The following is a 27497-nucleotide window of genomic DNA, read 5'->3' as shown; positions in this document are numbered from 1 at the left end:
TTGCGAATGATTTTCGAGATAGCGATACCTTGGATATTTGTTTAGATACCTTTCTGGACTAGAGATCTCATTCTGATATTTTGATAAATAACATTCATTGCACTAAGACGGGATTGAAGATAGATATCGATTATGAGATGGGACTAAGCATCGAGAGCTTGTATTGGATGACCTTGAAGTGATCATTATGTATTTTATGAAATGGAATTGTATGTTCAACATATAGTATTCAAGATTCGTTCAGAGAATGATGTTTCAATGATATATACCACTCTTCTGTATTCTATCTACCTCCCTAGTATCAAGATACCATGAAGGCTTAGAGGTTCAACATAGTCAGAGGCGAGAAGTATAAGGAAACTTGGTTTTATAATGTTGAAATATCTTCTCGTTTTCTCATCTATATATCAAGAATTACATCTCGAATCATTACTCATATCTCCATCTTCGATTAATTGATTGATTGATTTAATTAACATCCTTTTCTCAGTCCAAAACTATTTAGGACAGCTAGGCTTTAAGAACCTAATAACTGCTAGTGGATATCTATAGTAGATATATTCAATTTGAAGGAATAAAAACGAATACTGGGGTGTTATGCCCGATCTCTATTCGGAGTGCAAATAGAGATTAAATAGTTTTCATCCTTTGAGACACTTCCTTCCTCACTTTTCCCCTACCCCTAATCCAATTAAAGTATCTCAATATTCAATTTCTCTTTTTAAAATCCTAAATCCAATTTGCTATCCCTTTCTTTCTATAAAGGTAAGAGTTATCCCCTTCTGAGTTGCCTTCAATATAGTAAAGGGTCCTCTTGCTAGTGAGATAGCAGAAAAAGGCATCACTCTTCTCTATCTTTATCTCTTTAAACTAGCTCTTTGTATATCTTCATAAGCTTGATATCCTCCAGTTCTTATTAAATATATATAATCGAAACTATTGAAAATAATAGGGCAGGGCCGAATCCTAAGCCCTATTGCCTATATACAAATCAATTCGGAAAATTCGAAAATTTGAAAATTAAAAGAAAAATGTTATATTATATCGATACCCAGAGTATAATATTAATTTGAAAGTGATGGCATTCTTTGTATTATATTATTATAGTATTCGAATAACTGAAAGCCAAAGGATATAAAAAAGGGTTGTAATACAAGTAGAGCAACAACAAGCTCTATATCAAAAAGACTCTTCTAAAAGAAAAGATTTACTGCATATCATATTTCTATATTTGAAATAATAATCGATGATAGATATTGAATCTAACCGAGACTTCCGTAACCTTCGTATCCGCATCTAAAGCTGATATTCAACTCTTCGTAGATATTGCTGTCATAAAATCGTAATATAATCCTTCGCTATATCTCTAAACCTCTCTCCTTCCAATTCTTCCAATTCCATCTGCAACTCAATCTTAGCTCTACAGACTCTCAAGAAAGAGCTGGAGGTTCGTAGGATGCACCGCGTACAGGTGTTGAGTCTTCGCATCCCATATCTCCATCTTCATTTCCTATACATTTCTCAATCTACATTCCAAATCCTTTCCTCTCATACACAATCCGTATTTCTCTATCAAAAATCAACTCTATAGAACAAATCGAGAAAGACCCAGCTCTTTCACACCTCTTTCCTCTCTATATCCATCTGAAATTATAAAGTGTATTCTGTTAATCAATCTCGTTTACTCAGGTGGCTTTAAAGGAATAAAATTCTGTTCAGAGAATAGATAGTTATTTATATATATCCGACTTAATCTTTCCATCAAGAACTAGCCTTAAAATGACACAGTATCTCAGCATACCTCGATACTACTTTTAAGATTGAATAATAGATATGAATATAATCGAGATAGGAGATTCATATACCATTCTCTAAACTTCAAGGCTTAAGGCTCTAGAGAGTTATATATAGAGAGAGAGAGAGAGAGAGAGAGAAAGAGAGAGAGAGAGAGAGAGAGAGAGAGAGAGGGAGAGAGATAATAACACTCTACATCTTTCCTCTCTCTTTATCTTTCTTTCAGAAAATAACAATGTTTCGAAGCGTAGCGGAAAAAAACTTATACGTCGGATTTTACGAAATTTTTGTATAGGGTAACTTGATTATATTTTCTACACTGGAATCCAATTTGTATGTAGTTATGATTTGTATATAGATATTTATATGATATCTTTCATGTTCAATTATATAAAGAATTGAAAAAAATTATTATAAATAAAGAATAAGCTTTATTTTCAATCTTTTAATACCAAAAACTTAATAGATATCTAATTTGATAATATTAAAACTATTCAAAAATAATCCAGCAAAAGATACTCTTTTATTAGGTGCTTCGAAACACCAACGAGCTGCCTCGTCCCGAATCAAAGAAAAGAAAGACATATTCCGTGCTGATATACTTACACTTGTATCGATAACACATACATCTTCCCCCTATCTCATTTTTACATATCTAAAGCATGATACTACATCACATGTAGAAAGAAAACTAGCAAGTGTATATATCATCCCTTATCCACTCATCCCCTATAAACTCCCAAACTTCTCATCCACTCCACTCTACCTCTTAAACCCAGACTCATTTCCAATCATGTCCGCAAACACAAACTGAAGAGAAAAGTCCTCGAACACCTTCTATTTCCCCCTTTTTTCTCCCTTTTCGTCTCTCGCTTCCGCTGCAATATCATCCATCCTGTATACGTAGACATCTCATCAGAGATCCCTCTCATCCTCCTCTTTCTCCATTATCCAAGAATCCCAATTCTCACACATCATATATCATAGATCAGCACCATAGTCAACAAACATCTATAACTAGGTACCTGTCTATCGAAACAGGCGCTATAAACTATAACAACGCCTCGACGCTACAACATCCGATTAATTTTATAATCTCATCTCTTACTTCCTTAGCAAGATTCCCACATAACAAATTTCGAAGGAAACTTTTTCTTCGAAATACGACCCTTTCGCGATCGATTTAGATTATAGTTATTAAACCAAATTGATTGCAATTGCCCCTAAGTGATTCTGATTAGTAATTGTTGTGATACTGTTGTTGGCATTCCAAATACAAAACATATAACGTAACTTGACTAGAAGTGGGTCCATGTTATGATATAAGTCACAAAATCATATTTTTCTATTTGACCTGTCCTACATGCTACAGGGTAATCTATAACTATCATTGATTCAACTGAACTATTATTATCCTCTTCCTTTTCCATTTCTCCTTCTATCTGATCAATTTGATGTTTGGATAGTCTATCACGTTGTTGTTTTGGTAAGAATGTTTGTTCAGTCTTTTCGATAATTTTTAATACTTTTTTAGTATTAAATACAAATTCATTTTTTAACTTTATTCTCTTTTTACTTTTTTGTTTCTTTTGTATTTCAAGTAACTCTTTATATTCTTGAAGTTTTTTCGAAGAATAGTATTTTCAGTATTTAAGTTTTCAATCTAATGAGTTATTTGTTTTGTATATCTTTGTACTGGAGAAATAGGCAGATTATTAGTGGATAAAGCTGAATTGAATATCTTATTTGCTTATCACAGCTTAATATCATTTGGGGGAAAACTATTAAGCAAAGAGAGATCTAAATCTTTTAGATTTGCTAGTATATTTAGAATGAAAGGTAATAGTAAAAACAGAATTAGAAGATTATTTAGAACTTGATAAGAACTAAATAGATTCAAATCTATTTCTTTTTATCTGTTTTTGATATTTTAATAACTAAAACCTTTTTCTTTTATTTTTTGAAAAAGCTGTATCCAATCAGATCGTTGTATTCATTGTATTCCTATTCGAAAATATCGATCAATCTTTTGAGCATAATATTGTTTTATTAGTTTATACATTTCAATATCTAATAGCTAAAGTAGATATAAATAATGAGGTGATAGAATAAGAAAATCAATTTCTTTTTTAATATAGAAAGCAATCAAACTTCTTGTAATATAATTAGAATGACTATCTATAATCAATAATCGAAGCTGATCTCCTAATATTTTTCGAGATTCTGATTCAAAAACCTTATATATCTATTCAAAACTATAATTATTAGAAGTCTATTTACTATTGCTTGTTGAGAAATACCAGTTTGGAGGAGTGTTAGTTGAAATCCATATAATGTTGATATTCTGAGCCTTGAAAATAATTATAGAGAGTAAAGAGCCTTTATCTATATTCATATATTCCAATATAGTTATCTACTCTTGCCTTCCTACTATAACTTTTCAATTCGATTTGAAAATAGAATTTACGATTATATATATTGATTCTGTTTTCTCCAATTGTATATTCTATTTTATTTATATTATATATATTCTTGAGTTTATAATATCGTTTTTCGATTTATATTTGAAATATTGAAAACTACGCTGAAATTGTTTCAAATATAGTTTCTTTATACTTTGCAGATTCCAATTTATAAGAATAGGTTTTTTTAAATTTGGAATATCGATTTAAGAACTTATAGATTCATTATTAATCTATATAATTTGATTGAAAGGATGGAGGGATAGATGGTGATACGAAAATAATATATTGATTTAGAATTTCTTAAACTATTTCTTTCAATAATCCAGGAGTTGTAAAGTATTTAGTAATTGTTAATCATAAGATTTATTATATTAAAGTCTTCTTTTTCGCATTGAAAAGTTTTTGAAAGGATTTGTGAGATTGAGAGTGTGATTATCGTCCAGCCATTCGATTTATCAAGGTTGACTTCGGAATCTTAAAATAAATAACAGCACTTCGAATTAAAATAAATTCTTTATTTTTAGACTTTCTATAACCTTTTGAATATTATCTTCCAATTCACTATGATTTAATGACTTTCGATCTATTATATATTAAATAAACGCATAAAATAAAGAAATGAGAGGGTGATTTTGACCTATATCATGATATGACCCACTTCTAGTCAAGTTACATTAGTATTATTATTAGTATTAGTATTAAGATCTTCATCTCCATCTATTCATCTCCATCTATTCATCTCCATCTATCTACTCAGTACTTAATATATATTTTCAAAACTTCTACATTTCATCTTGAATTATATTAATAGAAGTAGATTACTATTAGATTACTATTAGATCAAGCCGTTTATAATAAGATATCATATATCATATATTATATAGCCAATACTTAATATCATATACCCTTCATCATCCACTATTCACTATCCACCTCAACCTCAAACCTAAAACCTCAACCCCAAGTACAAGTACTGGTACAAGTACTGATACAAGTATTAACACTTCGATATCCCTCCATCCCTCCCTCCTTCTACTCACTTACTTACTCACTCATTCATTTATCCACAAAACATTAAATAAATAAAAACACATATATGTATATATATATATTTATACATACACATCACATATACATCACATATCACACAAGCACAAACTCTTGCCAATAAGCAGATTCAATCTCAAATCTCAAATCTCAATTTCAATTTCAACAACCTCATCAACAACCTCATCATCATTATCAACAAAAAGCATACCTACATACATACATACTCTCCCTTCCCTCCCCCATCCCCCATTTCATTAATAACATATCATAATCGAAATTCACGCTAAAGCTAGGTAGATATGTATATATCTCGCGAGAGACAATCAGTTAAATCGAAAACAAAAGAACCTATGGTAAACTGTAGGTAGGTAGGTAGGTAGTAAACTAATTTGCTTTTCTCGAGTCATACATATGAAGACTCCTATCGATCCTGCGACTGAAACAGTGACAGTGAGAATACTGAAAAAAATCGCCAATGGATGGATGCTATGATGCTAAAAGTACAGAAGGTGTAGTATTTTGTGTGACGAGGAAGAAAAACTTCGCTTTGAAAATGAGTTTTGGAATTACATCACATCAGTTTGTGAGTAATGAGTACTAGGGAGATAAGTAAGGACCTGGACAAAGGATCGTGGTGATGATTTCGGTATGTTGATGAACTATCTACCAGGCGCTGACTTCGAAATTTTCCTTGGTGAAGGTTAGCAAGGTCTTGAGTGAAAAAGAAAGGAGTGCAGAATTACCTCTGGGAAGTATGTAGTAACAACAGTACGATCTGCGAATTTCCTACCCGCGAGGGCCTTGAGAGCCTTTCCTGCTGAGTCTGGTGTGTCAAACTTCACAAAGATCTTACCAACTCCAGTTGACTGTCTACTGCCACCAGTTGGTCTTGGGACTTTCATTTCCAGAACCTTGCCATATTTCTCGCATTCTTCCTTTACATCTTCGCAGATTTCTAAGGGATTGATTAGTAATTATTCGAATAGATAAATAGTAAAAACTAACCCTCGTAATCTTCATTATCAATGAGTTCTTCAGGAGTAACCATGTTGAGCAATTGTAATACTCTGCCATTTTCGAGATCCTGTGATGTGGTACCAGCAAGCATAGACATAGCATTGACGCTCATCTCCAAACCAGATACTTGGGTGTTACCAATGCTAGCTCTCTGAACTTTGAGATGCTTATCACCAAGTTCCATACCATTAAGACCCTCAACAGCAATATCCGTTGCAGCAGGATCCACATATTCACAGAAAGCGATTCCCTAAACCATGTTAGTATCTGGTTAAGAATATGTAATGGTAAACTTACTCGTGATTCATCTGTATTGCTATCTTTGACCAATACGAAAGCCTTCAACTCTCCAAAAGAAACTAACAGCTCTGTAACTTGCTCATCATTCAAATAGTGAGGAATATTAGTAACACTGATTTTGTTTTGAGTATCAGCTACAACATTAGAAATCACACCTGGCTCGAATGGTGTTTCATCAGTAACTGCTGGTACAATGTAATCTTTTGGACGACGAATGGAAAGACCTCGGGTATCAGCGGAGCCATTTCCTGTTTCCATATGGTCATTGCCATCCATGGTGATTCCATCCAATGCTAAAGCAACCGTAGCATCAGATTGTGTTTTGAATTCAAGTAAAGCAAATGAGCCATCTTTCGAAACTTGTGCTGAGATTAAAGGATCAGAACCCTCTATAACATTCAATCCATTAAGCTGAAGATTGAAGAAACTAACAATAGTCTCTTCCTTAGTATCAGCAGGAATGTTATGAACGAGGAGACGTTTTGATTGTCTGGAGTTTGAAGGTTTGAGAGCTGCATTAGTGACTTGTCCACTGGGTTGTGCCATGAAAGCTTGTAGCTTGCTTGGATCCATGGGTTGTTGTCGTGGTGCACCTGGAAGTGGGAACATGCCCGAAAGTTTAGCTTGCTCAGCAGTAACATTCTCATATCCTGGCGGTTTGATATCCCATTGTGTCAATCTCCTCTTGCGCTCCAAAACTGATACAACATCCGTCAAATCTGGTGTGGGCTCTCTCTTCTTTGGTGGAGGTGTTGGACTCTTGTCTCGCTTTGCGGCTCGTTGAGCTGCGAATCCTCCGTCGGCATCTCCACGATCTCCACGATCTCCACGATCTCTTCGGTCGCCTCGATCACCACCCCTTCTGCCACCTCCGCCACCACGTCTATCGTCGAATAAATCTCTGTTGTCTCTGCGCGGCGGTCTTTCATCATCGTCCCTTCTAGCATCTCGTCTTGCTGCTCCACGATCTCTATCCCACTCTCTCTCGCCACCACCACCTCTTCTTTCCCTGCCCGAATACCTATCTTCACGTTCCCGCTCTCTGTATTCGCGACTCGTTGAGTAAGAATCCGCACCCCGTGAATCTAATTCTCCATCGCGGCGAGAATTTCTGGAGCCTCGATGTCCTGGAGAGCGCGAGCGTCTTCGATCTCTATCACCACCACGTCGATCATCTCGGGACTTTATTTTCCACAAGTTAGATAAATTGACCTTGAAATAATTGATGAAACTTTCTTACATGATAATCTCTAGACGAACCATGTCGATCTGTTGATGCTTTCTTGTCAGTAGTAGCTCCATCTTCCCTTTTAGGTTTTGTCGTTGAAGGTGCCATGCCTCTTGATGAATAAGTATCGCCGTTCATATTGTTAATTGCGATCCAGAATATATTTTTCGGGAAAAAATGAAGACGTGCGATTGTGATTGTGGTTGATTGACAAGCTCAAACCCGAGGCGGAATTTTTGTAGAAGCTGTCGCGAATCTCATTCGAATTTCGCGCTAAGATTAGAAACGTTGTTCCTGTAAAGCGCGCCAAGGTGGATTTCACCCAACCCCCATGAAATCACAATCGCTTTCTCACAATGGGCAATTTGAGGATCTCAGAATGGAAGAAGCTTCCAGTGAATTTGGCAGAGCTTTGTATAGATACTACCTTACGTTGTGGGCAATCTTTTCGATGGAAGAAAGCTGTAGATGAAGATTATTGGTACGTGACTCTCTTTCTTGTACTGTAGTCGAAAGAAAGGGGGTTAATCTGGAATAGGTCTTGTACACTACATGGTCGTATAATATCTCTCAAACAAGACTCAACTCATCTTCACTATCGTACAATATTTCCTGAGATCAAAGTTCCTTCGAATCATCAGCCTTTAGTGAAGAAGGAAAAGCTTGAAGATGAGGATGACACAGAGTCTTTACTTCGGCATTACTTGAACCTTTCACCAAACTTGACTGAGTTGTATGAACAATGGTCTTTGGTCGATCCAAATTTCAAGAAAAGAGCACCTAAGTTTACAGGAGTTCGTATTCTCAAACAAGATGCTTGGGAGGCTTTGGTGGGTTTTATTTGCAGCAGCAACAACAATATTATAAGGATTTCTCAAATGGTATGTTTCTGATCTCAGGACTTCGATGATCTTATTAATCACTCTGATTTAGGTCAATAATTTGTGTTTACATTATGGCCCCCTAATAGGACATATTGATGATCAACCATTCCATGACTTCCCACAACCCGAAGCCTTAACTGGTTCTGGAGTAGAATCACATCTCCGCGTTCTAGGCTTTGGGTATCGAGCAAAGTACATTGCTCAAACAGCATCAATTGTGGCATCGAAGCCAAAAGGCTGGCTCGAAAATCTTCGCAATCCAGAGACTTTTGACAAGCCCTTTGAAGGGGAAATTCCAGCAGGAGGACGTCCTGGGTATAGAAAAGCACATGAAGAGCTTCTCGAGCTTCAAGGTGTTGGTCCCAAAGTAGCTGACTGCGTTTGCTTGATGGGCTTGGGGTGGGGAGAGGCGGTTCCTGTGGACACGCACGTTTGGCAAATTGCTCAAAGGGACTACAAGTTTGGAAAAGGAAAACATAAGAGTCTTACTAAAGCTACATACGATGCAATTGGTGATCACTTTAGAGGGTTGTGGGGTAAAGAGGCTGGCTGGGCGCACTCAGTCTTGTTCGCGGCGGATTTGAAAGCATTTTCTGATAAACTTGTCAGCAAGGTCGAAGTTAAAGTTGATGAGCTCGAGATCAAGCAGGAGAATGGGGATGTTCTGGAGAAGAAAGTAGCAGTCAAGCGAGAGTATCCACCAGAAGAGATGGATTTGAAAGAAGAAGAGAAAGTGGTGATTAAGCGCGAAGGTGTTACGGAGGAACTCGAAATCAAGGATGAGGTAAAAGTGTTTGAGCCATCGGCAAGAAGTGTCAGAGCGAAGAGGAGGAAATTATAAGCATTCGGAAGCTGTATAATTTGTACAATAAATGTAAACTATATCAGATTGGACACAGATACTTTTCATTAGATTAAGGAACTCTGCTATAGAAATTCAGCACACATAAACACAGTCTAATTATCAACTCGTTGTTTCAGAAGCTCTTGGACATTTCCAAAGTCGTCTTCTAGCTCACGATGGTCTTTCATCTGATATCTTTTTGCGTGTTTGTTTGTTTGTTTGAATATCAATGTCACTTTTTTTCCCCGAAGCTCGGATCATAAAATGACCCCTGTCTCAGCATTGAGCAGCAGCAACCTCCCCACTTCCACATCATTTCCAGACTGGTACTGCCCGCCGACACTATGGGATGGCTAGATTTTTCATCAAAATCCAAGAAGGAAGAAAAAAATGCCACTCGGTCCTCCTTCTCATGGGGCGATAATCTCAATGCGACGGACTGGCAGCATTACACGGATCCGCGAACCTTGATACCGACCATTTTGTTGACCACTACCATTTTGGTTTCCACGCGCTTCTATCGCTCCTATTTACGTCGCATTCCCGAAGCTACGTACATCCGACCCGGATTCTTCAGGAAGAGGAGTTTATTTGGCACGGTCACGAGAGTGGGCGATGCGGATAATTTTCACCTGTTCCACACGCCTGGTGGGAGACTGGCAGGCTGGGGATGGATGCCCGGCCGCAAGAAGTTACCCGAGGGAAAGGATTTGAAGAACAAGACGGTAGGATGCACACGCTGTAGTGTTGGCGTATCACCTTTTCCACGGGCTAATCCATCCACCGCAGATCCACGTTCGAATCGCCGGCGTCGACGCACCCGAAGGGGCGCATTTTGGGAAAACGGCGCAGCCCTTTTCCGGCGAAGCGCTGATCTGGCTGCGGGAGTATATTCAGAATCGCCGGGTGCGCGCGTACATCTATAACGCGACCAGTAATGATCGGGTGGTGGCTACAGTGTGGGTGCGGCGATTTCTCGTGCGCAAGGATGTGGGAAGGGAGATGTTGAGGGCGGGCATGGCTACGGTGTATGAGGCGAAGATGGGAGCGGAATTTGGAGACTTTGAGGCACAGTATCGGGCGATTGAAGAAGAGGCCAAGAGGAAGAAATTGGGTATGTGGTCGGGGAAGAAAAAGGATTACGAAAGCCCGAGAGATTACAAGACCCGCACGGCGAATGCAGCGAATATGATGAAATGAATGAGGGAGGGAGGGGAGGGGAGGAAGGAAAAAGCATGATGGATTATTATAGATACCCCGTATATTGTTTATTCATTGTTTATTGAGAAGATGAATGAATGCGTGAAATTTGAGTTCTGGTATTTCGATTTGAAGAATGAATGGTATGTTATTATTGTTATTGTTATTATCATTATTATTATTATTAATAGTAGAATGTTGATATAGATGTTGAGATGGATATTGTATTGTAGAATGATCTTTTAAAGGGGTAAAATGATTAATGGAATAAATGGTTGACGGAACAAAGGGAAAGGTTGAAATAAATACCTAGTAGCTACATGACATTTAATTTGAAAGGATGATTTATTGGGAAGGGATGAACCTGAACCATCATAAGTTTCTTCATGCGTAGGTCGTAGGTCGTATGTAGTAGGTAGGTGGGTATCATTCCAGAAGTATTCATCCTCAGGCAAGCCATGTTTGTTACAAGCATTGGAGACAGTTTTATATATCTATTGATGTTTGAGAAGTTGGTTCGTTGGGATCTATTTGGTTGCTGGGTAGGAAGAAAGGGATTCAGATTCCCGCATTCCATTCCTAAGAAGCGAGCCATAGCAACCTGTTACCTGACTAAGAAGAAAAAGGGAAGAATGTAAGATCGTACTACTGCACAGCATAACATAATGTGTAGGTAGGTACTAGCAGAAGTGCGGCATGCCTAGCACGTGCTTGTAACAAACATAAACATGATCAGATTTCCACGTGATGTTACGATCTTACCATGGAGTACGGACAGTATCGCACAGTACCGTAGATTCAAGCTGCCGCAATTAAATGTTTCTCTCACGAATTCAATGTTGCATATCGTGATAAATGGTGATGATTTATCATTCTATTCATAGTTCTTGGTATTTACGATGGGTGTATGTACTTGGTACCCAGGTACTCCATCTCATTATACGATATTAAGAATCAAATCAATCCAATAAATCAAAAGCAAAAGCTTAATCGAGTCGTATTTGCATCCCGTTTGGAAAAGTTCGAGAGATGGGATGTGCCTTGATGGTTTCATCATCGTCCGAAAATGTCAAATAATGAGGTACCTAGTAATAATAAGTGCTCTGCTCAGCATCAACGCCATTCATTCATTCATCCATCAGACTCTGTGCTCATTCATCCATCTCTCTCGTCTCCTCATCTTCTCATCTTCTCATCTGCCCACCATTCCCACCATTCCCAAAATCTCCTTCTACTCCTAATTTGTACCAACCATTAGAAAAAGTCACATCTTTCAAGTTCTATACTCCGTACACTTACACACATACACACTCACTCACACTCACACTCACACTCACACTCACACTCACACTCACACTCACACTCACACTCACACTCACACTCACACTCACACTCACACTCACACTCACACTCACACTCACTTTTTTCGTCACTCGTTTTTCTCATTCTGCAAATCAGAAACACGCTCTTTTCTTATCAGAAACCCTTCTTCTCGTGTGTCGTGTTTTTAATCAATCAATCGATCTCTTTGTTGTTCTTGATCTCGTCCTGTCACTACTGGCTGCCCAAACATTGTACAATACCGGTACGTGTCACCATTTCTGCCCCTGTTTATGCCCTCCCTGCCCTGCCCGTTTGCCCCAAAATGCAGTGCTGCGGTCGATTCACATTCACATATGCAAGAGAAAAGGAAAAAGATAGACCGAGAACCAGGGTCCAACATAACTAACTTCTCTCTCTTCTTCGTTTTTTGAAGCACAACAGAATCTCACGTATCTCACGTATCAAGTTCCATCACTTCATCGTCAACCATACACTCATTTTTCAACATTCACTTCACATACACATACACTCACACCCTCACGTATACACACAGTCGATCGTAACTGTATTCATCCATTACACTTTTCTTTTTAACGTTTTTAACCGTTCTCGTATCATCCACCCATCTCACCCACCAGATTCACCCACCATTGGATTCAAATCCGCCTTCAATCCGCCTTCAATTGGAACAACCAATCTCAATCCCGCTTGGCATCCTCTAGACAGCAATTCGGCCCCAAGACAACACTCCACCAAACTTGCAACTAGTTTCACAGACTGCGCAATCCAATCGAGCGATAATAATACCTACATATGCCACCAACCACATAACATCATTCAGAAAAAGAAAGAAACAAAAGTTTGATAGATCATCCGTCTCCCTTACAGACAGACGACTGATCTCTAAATTTTCACGCACAATCTTGAAGAGAAATTAATTCATCAACGACCCAAGGAGGATTATCCTAACAGTAACCGCCCGTTTATAATAAGTTTGAAATTGGTTCCTGGTTCCTGAACACCCGAGGCTCACCATTCACAAAGCTGGTACAAAAAGAAAGTGAATCCCATACTTAATCTCTCTCATTAGCCCAATACGCGAATCTAGTCCCGTCCAATCAAGTCGACTTACCTTTTCTGTCTGTGAGTGAGATTACTGTCTATCACTTTAGATTCCTTCGACTCCATTCCACCTTGAACACCAACACAACACAACACAACTCTACGCTCGTTATATGCTTCGATAGACGGAATATCCATTCTCTACTATATCCACGAACGAAGAATCTTCCATCGATTTATACACCATACTGGAGGACAATTAAATGGCTTAAGCGTTGCGCGTCAAGTCAATGCAATTATTCACGAAAGTGGAGGAGGAGAAGCCATCGAGCTTTTAATTCTCTCAATTTTTGCGACACGAATAATTACTTATTAATACTTTTCAGAGGGGAACAGCAATGAGGTTCTCATCATGGCTGAGTCCATCAGCTAGGAATTCGCCATCTATAATAGCCTTCTCTTCTCTATTGACCTTGACGCCGTTAACGCATGCGATCACTTTCCAACCGGCTCCTTCCGCCAACCTCGATCTTTCGAACTTAGGACGTGTAGGACTGGGTGGAGATTTTGATGGTATTTCCTTATATAAATACGCTGGTCAAAATGAAGATGGCTACAATACTACGACCCAATCCGTCATGGTACGCTTTCCAACCGGTGAATTCGATTCCTTGGCATCGGCCGACGCTTCAATCGCAGCCATGTGTCCGTACGTTAAATCGGATGGGACACTCGTGGGGGTAGTAATTGGAGGTAACTTTACGAGCTTAGGAAATGTGGAATCGCAAGGTATTGCATTATTCAATTCAAATACATCGGCAATCACTGCACTCCCTGGATTATCAGGGTCAGTTTCGGCACTCTTATGCGACGAGAAGACAAATGCAGTCTACATTGGGGGTTATTTCGATTCGACAAATTCTTCAAATGTAATCAAGTTGGTGGACAATACCTTGGTCGCCCTACCTTTCTCTGGATTTAACGGTCGGGTCAATTCGATCTCGAAGGCGTCGAACGGAAATATCATCTTTGGGGGAACGTTCACAGGACTTGGAAATTCTACTGCAACAATTACCAGCAAACCTAGTAATGCAACTGATCAGCAAATTGTCAATATTTCTGGCGCCAACATCACAAGCAGTGGCACAGCCACCACTACAGGCTTTGACGATCCAACAAACATTGTTTGCAAGACTAATGGCATTGATGGCTCTGGAAATACTTGGTTATTGAAAGATGATACTGCTGGGTGGTGGAAAGCTACGTTTGGTTTTGGCTTTCAGCCTACCAAGTTGAGATTATGGAATACCCACCAAGACGGACGGGGTACCAAAACGTGGAGATATACGGCTCAGCCAATCAATGGTATCATGAACTTTACTTACATCGATCCAGCTACAGGTGCTAACGCAACATGCACATCGGAATGCCCTTTGAGCAACAATGCTAGTATTCCATACCAGGACTTTCACTTTGTGAATTCAGTTGGCATGGATGCCTTTCAGATTGATGTCTCTGCTTGGTACGGCAGTGGAGGTGGCCTGAATGGCATTGAGTTGTTCCAGGATGATATTTTTTCCTATGCTATTAACGATTTCAATGAGCCTACCTGTGCTTCTTTATCAACTGCTTCAAACACAACATCGACCGGTCCTTGGACCATCAGTCCCTCATTTCAAAGTGATGCAGAGTACCTCACAGGAAAATTTACAGCAGATACAGCAAGCTCAGCTTCCGTGGTATTCTACCCTGATATCAGAGAGTCGGGCAACTATACAGTGAAAATGTACACCCCTGGATGTATTCAGGATAGTACATGTACCAGCAGAGGCTCTGTTGTTGTAAATGGAAGTGTGGCTAGTGGCGCTTCTAGTACTTCCGCAACCTTCGGCTCGCCCATTACCCTCTTCCAATCTAATGACTACGACAAGTATGATCAAGTATACTCTGGTTACATCGAAGCTGCTAGTGATACCTTCCGTCCTTCAATCACCCTTACTCCAAGTGGTCAGATCCCTGGAAATTCCGAGAATTTTACCATTGTAGCTCAACGAGTTGGATTCATCTTGAACAATGCAACTAGCACAGGATTAAATGGTCTTTTCGAATTCGATCCAAGCCAGAGTGTCATCAACACTTCCGATTTCCAGAATAATACGATCGATCAAGCTGGTATGAAACTCAATACCGGTGCTGAGGTCAACGTTGTTGTAACTTCTGGCGACACGACTTTCGTTGGTGGCAATTTCTCCGCCACAGGATACGAAAACGTATTCTCAATTTCAGACTCGGGTCCTAGCTCATTAGATTCCAGAGGATTAAACGGGAAGGTCCTTACTATGCTCCTTGAAGACTCAACCCTATATGTTGCAGGAAACTTCAGCGGTAATTCTGGCTCAACGACTACTGCAGGTTTGAACAATATCGCCGCTTATGATATCACGCAGAATAAATGGAGTGCACTAGGAGCCGGTGTCATGGAAAGGTACATCGGTGGTGCCAATATCATTAAATATCACCGCTAACACACCCGAAAATGTCATTACTTTGACTGGAGATTTTAACCAGCTCATTGCATTTGGAAGCAATTCTTCAGTTTCTGTTTCTGGTTTCGCCATTTGGGTACCGTCACACGACAATTGGTTACAAAACCTTAATATTGCGGCAATGTCTATTAACGGTCAACTCACCGCTGCGGTAAATGCTTCCGGCGACGCCATCTTTGCGGGTTCGCTCTCATCCTCGCAACTCGGCGCCAACGGAGTAGTTTCTCTCGCATCAGGACTAAGCCCATTCCCCGTCAAGATTCAAGCTACCCAAGCACAGTCTACATCAACCTTGTCGAAAAGAAATACTGCTAGTCAAAATGTAAGTGGTGTTGTAACTGGGCTCTTTTACGAGAATGGCTCGCGCAAGATTACCATTCTCGGTGGTCATTTCACCGCAACTTCTACCAATGGTACCGACGTTAATAACCTCGTCTTTATTGATGGCGCAAATGACAACACTGTCACTGGACTCGGATCTCAAATTGACGCGGATTCTACCTTCCGTGCACTGGCTATACAAAATGACATTTTGTATGCTGGGGGCTCTGTTACTGGGACTGTTAATGGAGGACAAATCAATGGGCTTATCTCATACAATCTTAAGACTTCAACGTTCTCATCACAAACACCAGCTCTCGGCGGAAATTCAGTTGCTGTCAATGACATCGCGGTGAGGAGGAAAACTGGTGATTTATATGTTGGTGGAAGTTTTACTCGAGCCGGATCATTAGATTGCCCAGGTGTTTGCCTATTTACAGCGTCTGCATCCCAATGGAATCGACCAGGAACAAATCTTGAAGGTACTGTCAATACTATGCTCTGGGCTAGTGATACCTCTCTTATTGTAGGCGGGTCATTATCAGTCGACGGCGCCAATGTATCCGTAGCGACTTACGATACCAAGGCTCAAACGTGGACCACCGCTACTGGCGCAGACAACATTCCAGGAACAGTAACATCTCTTGTCCCAGCCACTAGTGACATTTCAAAGTATTGGGTGGCTGGTACTGCAAAAAATGGCTCAGCTTTCGTTATGAAATATGACGGTACAAACTGGCTCTCGGTTGGGGATGTATTTGAAAGTGGTTCAGTCATTCGTGGTCTTCAAATGATGCCTCTTTCATCAAACCATGACAACTCTAATCTTGTTCCTTCCAATCAGGTTTTGATGCTTACAGGTGCCATGGTCTTACCAACCTTTGGTAATGTCTCGGCAGTTCTCTTCAATGGAACCACCTTTCAACCTTTTGCTCTCACAAGCAGTACCTCAAATACCGGAGGTAGTCTGTCACATATTTTCTCACAAGAGAATAACTTCTTCAAACCATCAGGCAAGTAATGATAGTGAAAAAATATTGAAACAAATTTCTAACACCATTTTAGGCGGTCACCTTGCAGTTGGCTTGGTCGTACTTATCGCTTTAGCTATCTCTCTCGCATTAATATTCCTTATAGTTGTTGCAGGTGTACTTGCAGAACGTATCAGAAGAAAACGTGAGGGTTACATGCCTGCACCAACAAATAGTTACGACCGAAATAATGGAATGTCAAGAATTCCTCCACAACAACTATTCAGTTCACTTGGTCAAGGTCGAACCGCAGCCGAAAAAGCACCCATGATTTGAGATGACAGTATTACGACGGCGTCAATGGGAGGGGAGGGACTTGGTTTAAAGGCGTTCTGGATAGGCTAATATGCCTTTCATTATTTTTCTTTCATTGTTCATTGTTTCAGCATACCCATTTGGAGTTTTACATATCAAAGTGATGCATTTATTGCTCCATGGAGCGATCCGCTTTGCTTTCTTAATTTTTCGGCAATTATGCAAATCCAGCGGCGTCACCAGTTTCTTTCCATTTTCGCATTACAGCCAGGCTTAATGTTTTTACACACCAAATTCTTCGGACATATTACAACACAACTCGAAATCTTTTTCTCATTACTCTTACTTTGTACAAAGATAAAAGAAAACAACACAATCTGCAGTCACCGACACAAAGGCTGCGAAAGATGGAATTAGCGTGGAATGGTTTTTATTTATTTAAGAATAGCTAGCGAGATTGTTGAAGCAGATCTTGATACCTTTCTAGGTGGTTACAAGTGCCTAATGTATGGATTTTTCATTTCGCATGTGTAGAAGCGAAAATGAGGAAGCATCATAGATAGGGCTTGATAGTAATGTTTTAAAGTTATACCTTTTTCCTTTCTTTTTTTTACATTGTTTTTTTTTGTGAGAAATGGAAGATGAAATGGAGGAATTGATTTCCCGGAAAAGAGAATCAGGGAGGAAGCGGTGAATTAAGGAGAGGAGAAGAGGAGAAATGAAAGAAAAGTTGATGAAGATAGGCAGTGAAGATAGTGAAGAAATAAAATCATATAATTATGAAATTTTCATGTATGAATAAATGTTGGTTGTGAATGGTGGTTGTGAATGGTGGTTTAGTCGTTGTCGATGGCGCATGTGCAATGATTATTTGGTACCTACCAGTACCTAGGTATGTATATGTAAAAGTTTGTGAAGCTTTGAGTTCTTTGGATTTTATCTAGGTACCTACTAGGTAGGTAGGTAGGTAGGTAGTTGTTGTAGATAGATTTGATGGGATGGTGGGATGATGGGATGGGATGGGATTGGGGTAGAAAGGGGGTGGAGGAAGAGAGGGATTGAGAGGAGAAAGGGAGAATTAAGTGGATTGTTAGATAGATATATAGGTATGTTGGATTAAGTTAATCTCTATTGATTATTTGACGGACTAATACTGATGCTGATGCTGATATCGATGTGAGGAAATATATTATATTATGGCTTGAATTGAAAAAGGAAGGATGATTTGATGGTGGAGGGTTCGGAGGTGATAGTGTGTGATGAGAGGAATTTGGGGAGGAGTCTGAGTCTGAGGCGAAATGGGAATCGGAATCGGAATCGGAATCGGAATAGGTGGATGTATTGTGTCTTGTGTGTAGTATGTGAAAGTATGATAAGGGAATGGAATGGGAATGAGGATTGGTGGTGTATTTTGGAAATCGATGGTTAGAGTGAAAGAGGGGGGAAAGAAGTAGTATATTATAGTGTGGTGCAGTGTATTTGAATCTATAAGTAGGATAAAGGGAGGACATAGGAGAATGGGAATAGGGAGTGGATGGTATGAGGTGGTGGTAGGTAATATGGATTGGTTGTTGGTGTGAAATAAGCGATACATCTACAGAGAGAGCGAGAGAGAACGAATGATCTAATTCAAAGAAAAAAAAAATCTCGCGCTTCGCGGTGGGTGAGAGAGTGCTCTGCGATATAAATTTCTCTCGTCAATACGCGACGAGTTGTCGCGTGCTAGAGTTTTTGTGTCTGTTTGTTTGTACCTGTGTGGTATTTTCGCGCTGGCGAATGGAAATCAGATTCTTTGTTTCTATCTCTGTTAATTTATGGGGGCGCGGGGTAATACTTTTTGCTTTATTTTAAGGGCGGAAGGAAGCTTGTATGGTATTCGTGGTAAGATTGTAATGATTGTTTTTACTCTAGATCTCTAGATTGTAGAAGATAGATGTGAGTTGATGGAAAATTTGCGGGTGGAAAGGGATGGGTTGTGATGTATGTGTGTGAACAAGGGAATTCACTTCAAAAGAATGACTTCAATACAATGGCTACTGTATCAAAGGTATTTAGGCGAATGTGAAGGAGACTAGCTCTTTCAGTAGTGCCTATATAAGGCCTACTACTTCCCCTTATTAGCTAGCTCTTTAGACAGAATACAATACAGACATTTAGGGGCTTACTAATAATAGTGGGAATCATGTCTCCCGTATTTCTGATTTCATTATTGAACCAATACTAATTAATGATATCACAAATTACTTAACTTATTTATTCGAAATACCTTCTCACTTTTACTTCTTTTATTTCCTATTATCAGTATTATGATATCCCGGGGAAGCATTAGTACTAGCTCTAAGTAAACTGGCAAGAAACCCAATACTGGCAAGAAACCTGTTCTATCCGATCAATTCACCAGTATAGGAGGATTTATCGACATAACAACTGATGATACCGATCCTCTGCAACAGGAGTTCAAGACTTCTCTCTACGAAGATATGACCAGTGCTTTTCTTTATCCTCCTGTTCTTTTCAATCCCTATATTCCTGATAAAGCAGTAGCTGAAAAAAAAAAAACTCAGAAAATTGCTAAGGATTTGAAATTCAAAGGAGAATCTCAAAACTATTCCTTTCCAAAAGATTTTAATAAAGCTAGATAGTTCTATAAAGGATATATATTCAAGATGGGAACAGAGTACCAGATCGATGGATACTTTCTTTTTCGAATAGCTGTATATTCGAATACAAGGATTACTGACGTATCTCTTCAGAATACAGTCATATTCGATTTCGAACTTATTTGACAAGCTCTACTCAGGAGTATTGATAAATTGATATTATATAACTTTTGCAAGGTCTTACAATGTTATAGAGTTTATATCAATATGAATGCAAATCTCGATAATGCTTTAATGGAAGCATTTCTTTGCAAAGAGTATCACAATTGGACTATGGATCAGCTTCTGGAATACCAGATTAATGAGGTACAACTATTTGTATCTACGAAATGAGCCTACCTTCCTGTCGGACTCGGTCTGAAACCACAAGTCGAACTCCCTGCCGATCTTCTTACCGAATCTTTGAACGGTAACCTAGCTGGTCACCTAACTTTACTAAATACCAGCAAAGCTGTTTCACCTGCTCCTCTCGAGACACATAGACCCTCTTCATTTTATAGCTCTGGGAATATACGAAATACTTTTGCAGGATCATCTGGTAATAATGATAATCCGGATAATGATGATAATTGGGATAATGGTCAAGATGGTAATAATGGTAGAAGCGGTGGTAATGGCAATAGAGGTGGTGGTAGAGGTGGTAGGGATAGGGATTATAATATTGATCCCAAAATAACTTTGCCAAATTCCGGCAAGTTATATCACCTCCTTTAGGAATAGCGATTACGTGTACAACGAATCCAGAGGAATCTCTCTTGGATTTATCCAAGAACGACTAGATGTCTATACCAACATCTTTCCCGCGAGTAGTCATACCTCAGATTCAAGCTTATATACAAGATTACTACCCCGAATGTTTTGCTACTGATCTTAAGAATCCTATTATGTATAAGAAATCCAGGAAGAAAGAGATTAATGATCGACATCATAGCACTACATCAATCCTACGAGCGAAGGGAAATCGTTGAAGTGATCTGGATTGATGGTCCGACTAATCCGGCCGATGCGATGACGAAAGGAAAGCCATGTCAAGCTCTTGCTGATCTGATCAATATGAATAAGATCGATATCAAGGCAATAAAGTGGGTGGAACGGGATTAAAGGAAGGGATTGGTTCTGCTGGTAAGAGGTCAGGGACTTTAGCCAGCAGATGGAGGATTTTTATGATTTTACGAATTTCTTTTCAGCCATTGTATTTGAAGCCATAAAAGAGAGTTCCGAGTGTGTGAACAAGGGAATTCACTTCAAAAGAATGACTTCAATACAATGGCTACTGTATCAAAGGTATTTAGGCGAATGCGAAGAAGACTAGCTCTTTCAGTAGTGCCTATATAAGGCCTACTACTTCCCCTCATTAGCTAGCTCTTTAGACAGAATACAATACAGACATTTAGGGGCCTACTAATGATAGTGGGAACCACGTCTCCCGTATTCCTGATCTCATTATTGAACCAACAGTATGGGATTGGAGGGGCTGTTGGAGGGGATGATATGAAGAGGATAAAGGGTTTTGTAGATATATATATATATATATATATATATGTATGTGTATATGTGTATATATATGTATGTATGTATATATATAATATAATATAATAAACCCTCTCTTTCGAAATAAGAAAAGGATCCCAAAGTATACTTCCTTCTTTCTTAGTATTTATAGGAATAAGAATAGAATCCACAGGCATCTCATAGCGCGTAGTTAAAATATCTCATTCTGAAATCTGTCTTTTGATATTGATATCAATATGAATTAGAAAAACTAATATTACTGTTTTGATCGGTATTAAAAGTGAGAAGAAATTACAGCTTTGAATGAGAATATATATACATAAACGTCGTCTTTGTCTTTGTTGATTATAGGTATCGCTTGTATATTTAAGGAGTTATGACTTGGAATGATGTTCTTGGGCTTTTGGGGTTGTTTGTTTGTTTGTTTGTTTGTTTGTTTGTAGTTTTGTGAAGTGGATTAAATTGGATAGCTATAGGTGTGCAGGAGTTTATGGAGATGAATTATGGGATTGATGGGATAGTATGCATACATCTTGGGAAAACTACTATGTATACATCCTCCGACTTCATTTTCGAATAGTGATAAGCAGCAAGTTGAGAAAGACAAGCAGAATCCATATTCAATACTTGAATCTTCACAGGATGATTTTTTACCACGGGTGTAACATTCGTGAAATCTGATATTGAATCCCGAAGGTTGACATCAAAGCTGCATAATGGCTGTGGAATTTCCGAACGCAGCTAGAATCTACATTGATATCAAATGTCGAATATCCGACATATCTCAGTGATATGGGCTATGATAGAGTGAGGATTCATCAGATATGATAGATAGAGTATCTTAATAGATGCTGTAGAATAAAATCCAATCTGATGGTTCCCATCTACAAACGATGAAGATAGCAATATATAGCTACCTTCCCCCTCGGAAGCCCTCGAAGTTGAAATATCGACAAAATCGTAAACCTCAATTCAATAGCAGAGGATTGCGCACTCGCAAAGAAAGACAAGTGAGTAAACTCTTCCCCTGGATCTTGTAGTGAAATGCTGTCTTTACTTTTGATGTTGATAGATTTCAAACACACATGGTGACTCATTTTAACGCGCATCTTGAGAGTCGTCTTGAGACGAATGATCCTTGCTTGGAGGAAAATGATGGCAAAGATTTGATTTGCAATAGCTATCTTGGTAATTAAACTGAAAACTTCCGATAGTTAAGATGTTGTATCTCAAAATATTCTCAGCCTTCTCCTGTGTATGAGATAATGTATCCTCCAAGCGACTCCCTATTCATCCACGAGATTTTCTTGCTTCCCTCCCCAGCACTAAAGGAGAATGTAATGCGAACCAAATTGGTCACATCTAGCGGATCTATTACTCAAAATATTTCAGGCGAAGCTCATTGAAAGTTAGTCAATAAGCTCGAATTCCGAGAATTTTGGTATGTACCTAGGTATCTGTAGGATATTTTTAGATGTTAATCTAAAGTGACTAGATTATGGTATAGGCACCTATTCATGGAACAAATATTCACCAAAGGTAAAAATCATACGGTTTTCATCATTCAAAGCTAGATTCTACCCTCTCATCGAATTTATCCCAACTGATTCTAACATTATGTAGTTAAGGGCCCAACATTCTTGCCACCATAGTCAGCTTCATTATATTCTTCTATCATGTTATAGATTTCAATTTTATTCTCCTACCCGAAAGACGCAATCAATGATGAAGATAAAGGATAGAATTTGAAAGTATATCTAGGCAGTAAAAATAGTTTATCCAATTGACGTTACTTTTAACTAATGACGATATAATCATTGAATTCAGGATAAGATCTATACTCTACTCTCACACAGAGATTGACCTTGTTACGTGACTCGAAGTGATCAATTTGATGTGGGAGAGATTCCCAGATATATGTATTTGCTAGCCCACCAAACACTGGCTGGTCTTCTATGTTTTTGACCTCCGGGTAATAGTGTTTGTGAACAGGAAAACAATACACCGTCTGCATTTTGGAGAATGAAATTGGAAAGTAGATGAATATGTGGGTATCGGAAACGTGATGCTGGTATTTCTCAAATGTTCAGACATTCGATAAATGTGGAAAACCAGCGTTCAATCTTGTATTTTTGGTGAAGATTGGAAAGTTAATCAGTAGTTGTGAGTACTTAGGTAGGTAGTTGAATATAGTATATATTATCTTGTAATCGCTATGAGGGGAAGAAAGTATCTCCACGCTTTTTATGAGACTGCGGGAACAGAACCAGGCGTCTCAGTACCCCCACTATAAGACTTTCATAGTGATCGAAAAGCAATATATGTATGCCGTTTATCTTCGCAATGGTTCTACACAAGTAAGGCATTCGGAAATCATAACTAGAATGTGTGGAATATCACTCCCATCATTCCACAGTCCCAATCCTTTTCTCATCAAAACCGAAGGTATTGGTTACCATAGAAATGAGTTTTATTAATTCAGAGCTACAAAGTGTAAACTCCTCAAAATTTAGTCTCATTCATATCAAAAACAAATCTGATGGGTAGTGAACACCTTATGATGGCAAAGAACTGCATGCAGCTCGCAGCTCGAAGATTGAGGTTTGGTAGGTTATTATGCAATTCGCACGATTAAGTGGACAGCATTCCTTGCAATCTGCTAACTTTTCGGTAACTACGAGGCTCTTGTATTATACTATTCATAGGATATATAAATATGTGCCTTCCGAAAGCGTTACTGTGGAGGTCATAAGAGCATATCCAACAGTCTGCGAAGATTACAGGTTACTCCGTGTGCTCGATGTATGATTCCAAGAAAGATGAAAGATTTAATGAATCATGCTATGCTGCGACAGCCAGAAGAAAGCCCTGTAATCTGCAGCACAAGATAAAATGAAGAAAGTCCCGGAATGTAAGTGCTTCCAATTACCATTGACAAATGCTTTCTCTCCGGATATTGAGTTTCAGATATCATGCTATGAGGAAAGATAGAATTTTGGCAGTTCATTTCATCTCAATTAGTCTCCCTCTATGTCTGGCATAGTAATTCCACGCGAGTCAAAAATTCCACTCACTACCTATCCATTGCATGAACTTCGCTTGAATTCATGTGCAACGTTACCTATTACATAAAGCGTGAAATTCGCCGGACACAGTCTGGAGTACTTTCAGACTCAGATACCAAGAAATCTGGCCACCGCAATCGCAATCTAACAACAATAGTTTATGCATTATCAATACTAGCTGATGACGCCTGCTCTCGTATGATCCCTTCCGCAAAACGCGTTAACCCCTCTTGAGGACAAGTATCTTCTCTATGTATGCATGAAATTGTTTCACAGTTCTCAAATACCATGCACTGAGGCATTGGAGAGTATACTCGAGGATTGCATATATTTGAAGCACATAAACTAATATCAATGCAGAGACTGCATCTGTACAATATGTAACCTTCAATTTTGAAACAAACTTGAAGCTTGTCACCAATGTTCTGGAAGAAAGCAAACGAAAGGATAAAACCACTCGGTACGATGGAAATGGATGGATGAATGGATGGAGGAAAGGCTCTTCCGCCCTTTACGGCATCCCCGCATCCAGGATGTATTCACCCCAGATTGTCATTACCCAATAAACTTGGGTAGCATTTGCAATTATCGTTCGACCCAGCAAAAGAATACCAAGACTTCTCTACAGAGAAACCCAAAAAGAGAAGCGAATGCGCATCGTGCCACTCACACTGTTGAAAATTCACTTGGTATCGAACGCAGAGACTACCCGAATGACGTTGAGTAACGACCTACAAACAACATGCCAAATGCTAACTGACAAACCGACGATCGAGTGTTCCCCAGGTCTCCTTCTAAGATGTATTCGGACCTTCTGCTGTTGTGTAACATACTAGGCAGTTGGTATTGGGTATTGTTATTGGTATGTCATTACCATAGAGCGAATCAATTTGTAAATTACCCATCCGAGTTCAAGTTCAACCAACAAACACGCGAGAGAAGCTTCCGAAAACCGCCTTATTAACGGAACACAAGGACTGCTGGTAAAAGAAACAGGACAAGGGAATCGCAAACGAGCTAATTCCCCACAAAACGACCGTATTCTAATAACTTCCCGTCCGAAGGAAGAGAAGTTTGGGGTTCAAAGCACAAGGTTCTAGTATAGCGTCAACCGTAGAAGGTTAATGATCCGTCCCGAATATTCTCGAAGGACTCTATACCTTCATTTTTTTTGATTGTAACATGGATTCGGCAATTGCGCTCCAAAGGAATATGTTGTTGTTTTTCTCCAGCTCTGGTCGTACGTACAATTTTTAGATGATAGCCACCCATTCTGATGGGATGGGACGTAGGCAAAAAATCTAAAAATCGTGGGGACATGTACGTAGTGAATTTTAGCCAATTGATGAATGATATCTGCAGTGCGTCTATCTGCATCTCAAGAATTACATCGGACGGCATAAAATGAAGCTTACATTCGGCGTGAGCACACTTATGCAGGAACACCTTAGTGAGTGATTACGTACCGCGAGCCATCCAATCAAATTGCAGACGATGTACAGCCCATATGAAAGTAACAAGAAAGAATTTCATAGGTGGTAACACCTTTGCTGCTGTATTGTATGTAGGCCATATCACCAACATTTGGATCGAGTAACATTTCCCCAACGAACTCTGTCAACTCATTGTAACGTGAGATGAAGGATACTTATATGCCAAGACTCGAAAAAGGAAAGTTTCCAGAAGCAGTAACAAAAACGCGTAATCAATTCATGGGCTTCCCACACCTGAAGAGAATCCAGAGATGCACATCGATCACATTCTCCAAGTATCTTGGTACCTATCAATCCACCGCGCCCATCTGCAGTTTCCACACGGAGCACACACAGTAGCTTCTATGCAAACATTCGGAGACTGTAAGATTATCATCCTATGCATATCTCACCCTGGTACCCGCCTCCGGATTCAATTCATTTCCAATTCCAAGCCCGCCCAGGGGCAAATAGACCAGCTTACACGGGTCGATGGTAAGGCTAGAATGGTAACTTCCATCCGGCATTGACGTTCCTGTGGCCTGTAAATATGGAATACTACCATACCACACCACACGCAATCGCAAAAATATGCGAGGCGTTCAGAGCTTAGTGTTGTAAGGGTTTCAGGCGTGACAAGGTGGGAATGTTACATACGAATGTACAGTATAGTAGATAATGTAGGTGTACAGAGTATGATTGAAACGAAGTTGAACGATAACATTGGTAGCAATGGCAGTGTTCGGTCTTTATTCGGTTGGTCTTATTGTATTATCCTTCTGCTTCAAGACAACTTTCCACAACAGCATTGAAATCGTCCACTATCTAAAACCCAGCTTACTGTACGATATTTTTGATGGCATCTAGATTCCAGATTCCACCCCTCCAAGATGACATAACATAACATTACAAACTATCCATCCACCCCTCTTCCTTCGCCCCGTAACCCGTTCCCCCCGTTTTCTTCTCCTCGGGAAAGACAGGTAAAGAACCTACAGCCTACAAAACACACCTTGTACCAACAAACAAATAAACAATAGCATTAAGCTGACTTTACCACGGTATCAACCGTCCGTAGCCGTAAGTCCGGGGTTTCGCGCTGTTTCTTCCGGTCATACCATTAGAATTTCCCCTGATTTCTGACACAGGTGAGTGCCAATGAGAGGTCGTATATCGCATTATTGTTTACAAATGATGAAAAGAAGAAAAATAGAGCGAGATGTATCTATGAGGCTGACTGATATGTACATAGCTCGAAGTATACAAAAGCCTCGCACGAAAGGTGGTGTAATTTTCGGGAGCGATTGATAGATATACGAATATTCCTAGTGATATGATCAGACGGTCACAGCTGGGGTCACAGCTGATACTGACAGGTAGATACCATATAAAAGCAATCCATGAATGAACGTGGAAATCACGACATAAACGAACATTTGGGTCCAGCTCATGGCGTTTGGCTATATCG

At 39.3% G+C, this 27497-nt stretch overlaps 4 protein-coding genes across 4 annotated transcripts; 3 read left to right on the top strand and 1 right to left on the bottom strand.

The window, feature by feature from the left end:
* Window positions 1–5972: 5972 nt before the first annotated feature.
* Window positions 5973–7992, bottom strand: EAF02_009297 (uncharacterized protein; the record flags this gene model as incomplete). The annotated part of the gene is made up of 6 exons (XM_038905345.1): window positions 5973–5999; window positions 6053–6264; window positions 6315–6576; window positions 6624–7808; window positions 7867–7895; window positions 7965–7992. 6 exons carry the CDS (start codon window positions 7990–7992, stop codon window positions 5973–5975), a joined length of 1743 nt encoding a protein of 580 aa, XP_038754798.1.
* A 218-nt stretch (window positions 7993–8210) lies between these two features.
* On the top strand, window positions 8211–9579 carry EAF02_009296 (uncharacterized protein; the record flags this gene model as incomplete). Its single annotated transcript, XM_038905344.1, has 3 exons — window positions 8211–8335; window positions 8393–8735; window positions 8788–9579. 3 exons carry the CDS (start codon window positions 8211–8213, stop codon window positions 9577–9579), a joined length of 1260 nt encoding a protein of 419 aa, XP_038754797.1.
* Window positions 9580–9926: 347 nt separating this feature from the next.
* On the top strand, window positions 9927–10782 carry EAF02_009295 (uncharacterized protein; the record flags this gene model as incomplete). Its single annotated transcript, XM_038905343.1, has 2 exons — window positions 9927–10307; window positions 10372–10782. 2 exons carry the CDS (start codon window positions 9927–9929, stop codon window positions 10780–10782), a joined length of 792 nt encoding a protein of 263 aa, XP_038754796.1.
* A 2783-nt stretch (window positions 10783–13565) lies between these two features.
* EAF02_009294 (uncharacterized protein) lies at window positions 13566–17341 on the top strand (the record flags this gene model as incomplete). Its single annotated transcript, XM_038905342.1, has 3 exons — window positions 13566–15652; window positions 15753–17047; window positions 17100–17341. The coding sequence occupies 3 exons, from the start codon at window positions 13566–13568 to the stop codon at window positions 17339–17341; spliced, it is 3624 nt and encodes a 1207-aa protein (XP_038754795.1).
* Between the last annotated feature and the right edge of the window lie 10156 nt (window positions 17342–27497).

This window comes from Botrytis sinoallii (assembly GCF_014898435.1).
Source record: "Botrytis sinoallii strain Bc 23 chromosome Unknown BSIN_019, whole genome shotgun sequence".
Classification (NCBI taxonomy): domain Eukaryota; kingdom Fungi; phylum Ascomycota; class Leotiomycetes; order Helotiales; family Sclerotiniaceae; genus Botrytis; species Botrytis sinoallii.
The sequence above is the reverse complement of the archived record's forward strand: the minus strand, read 5'-3'. Positions and strand labels throughout refer to the sequence as shown.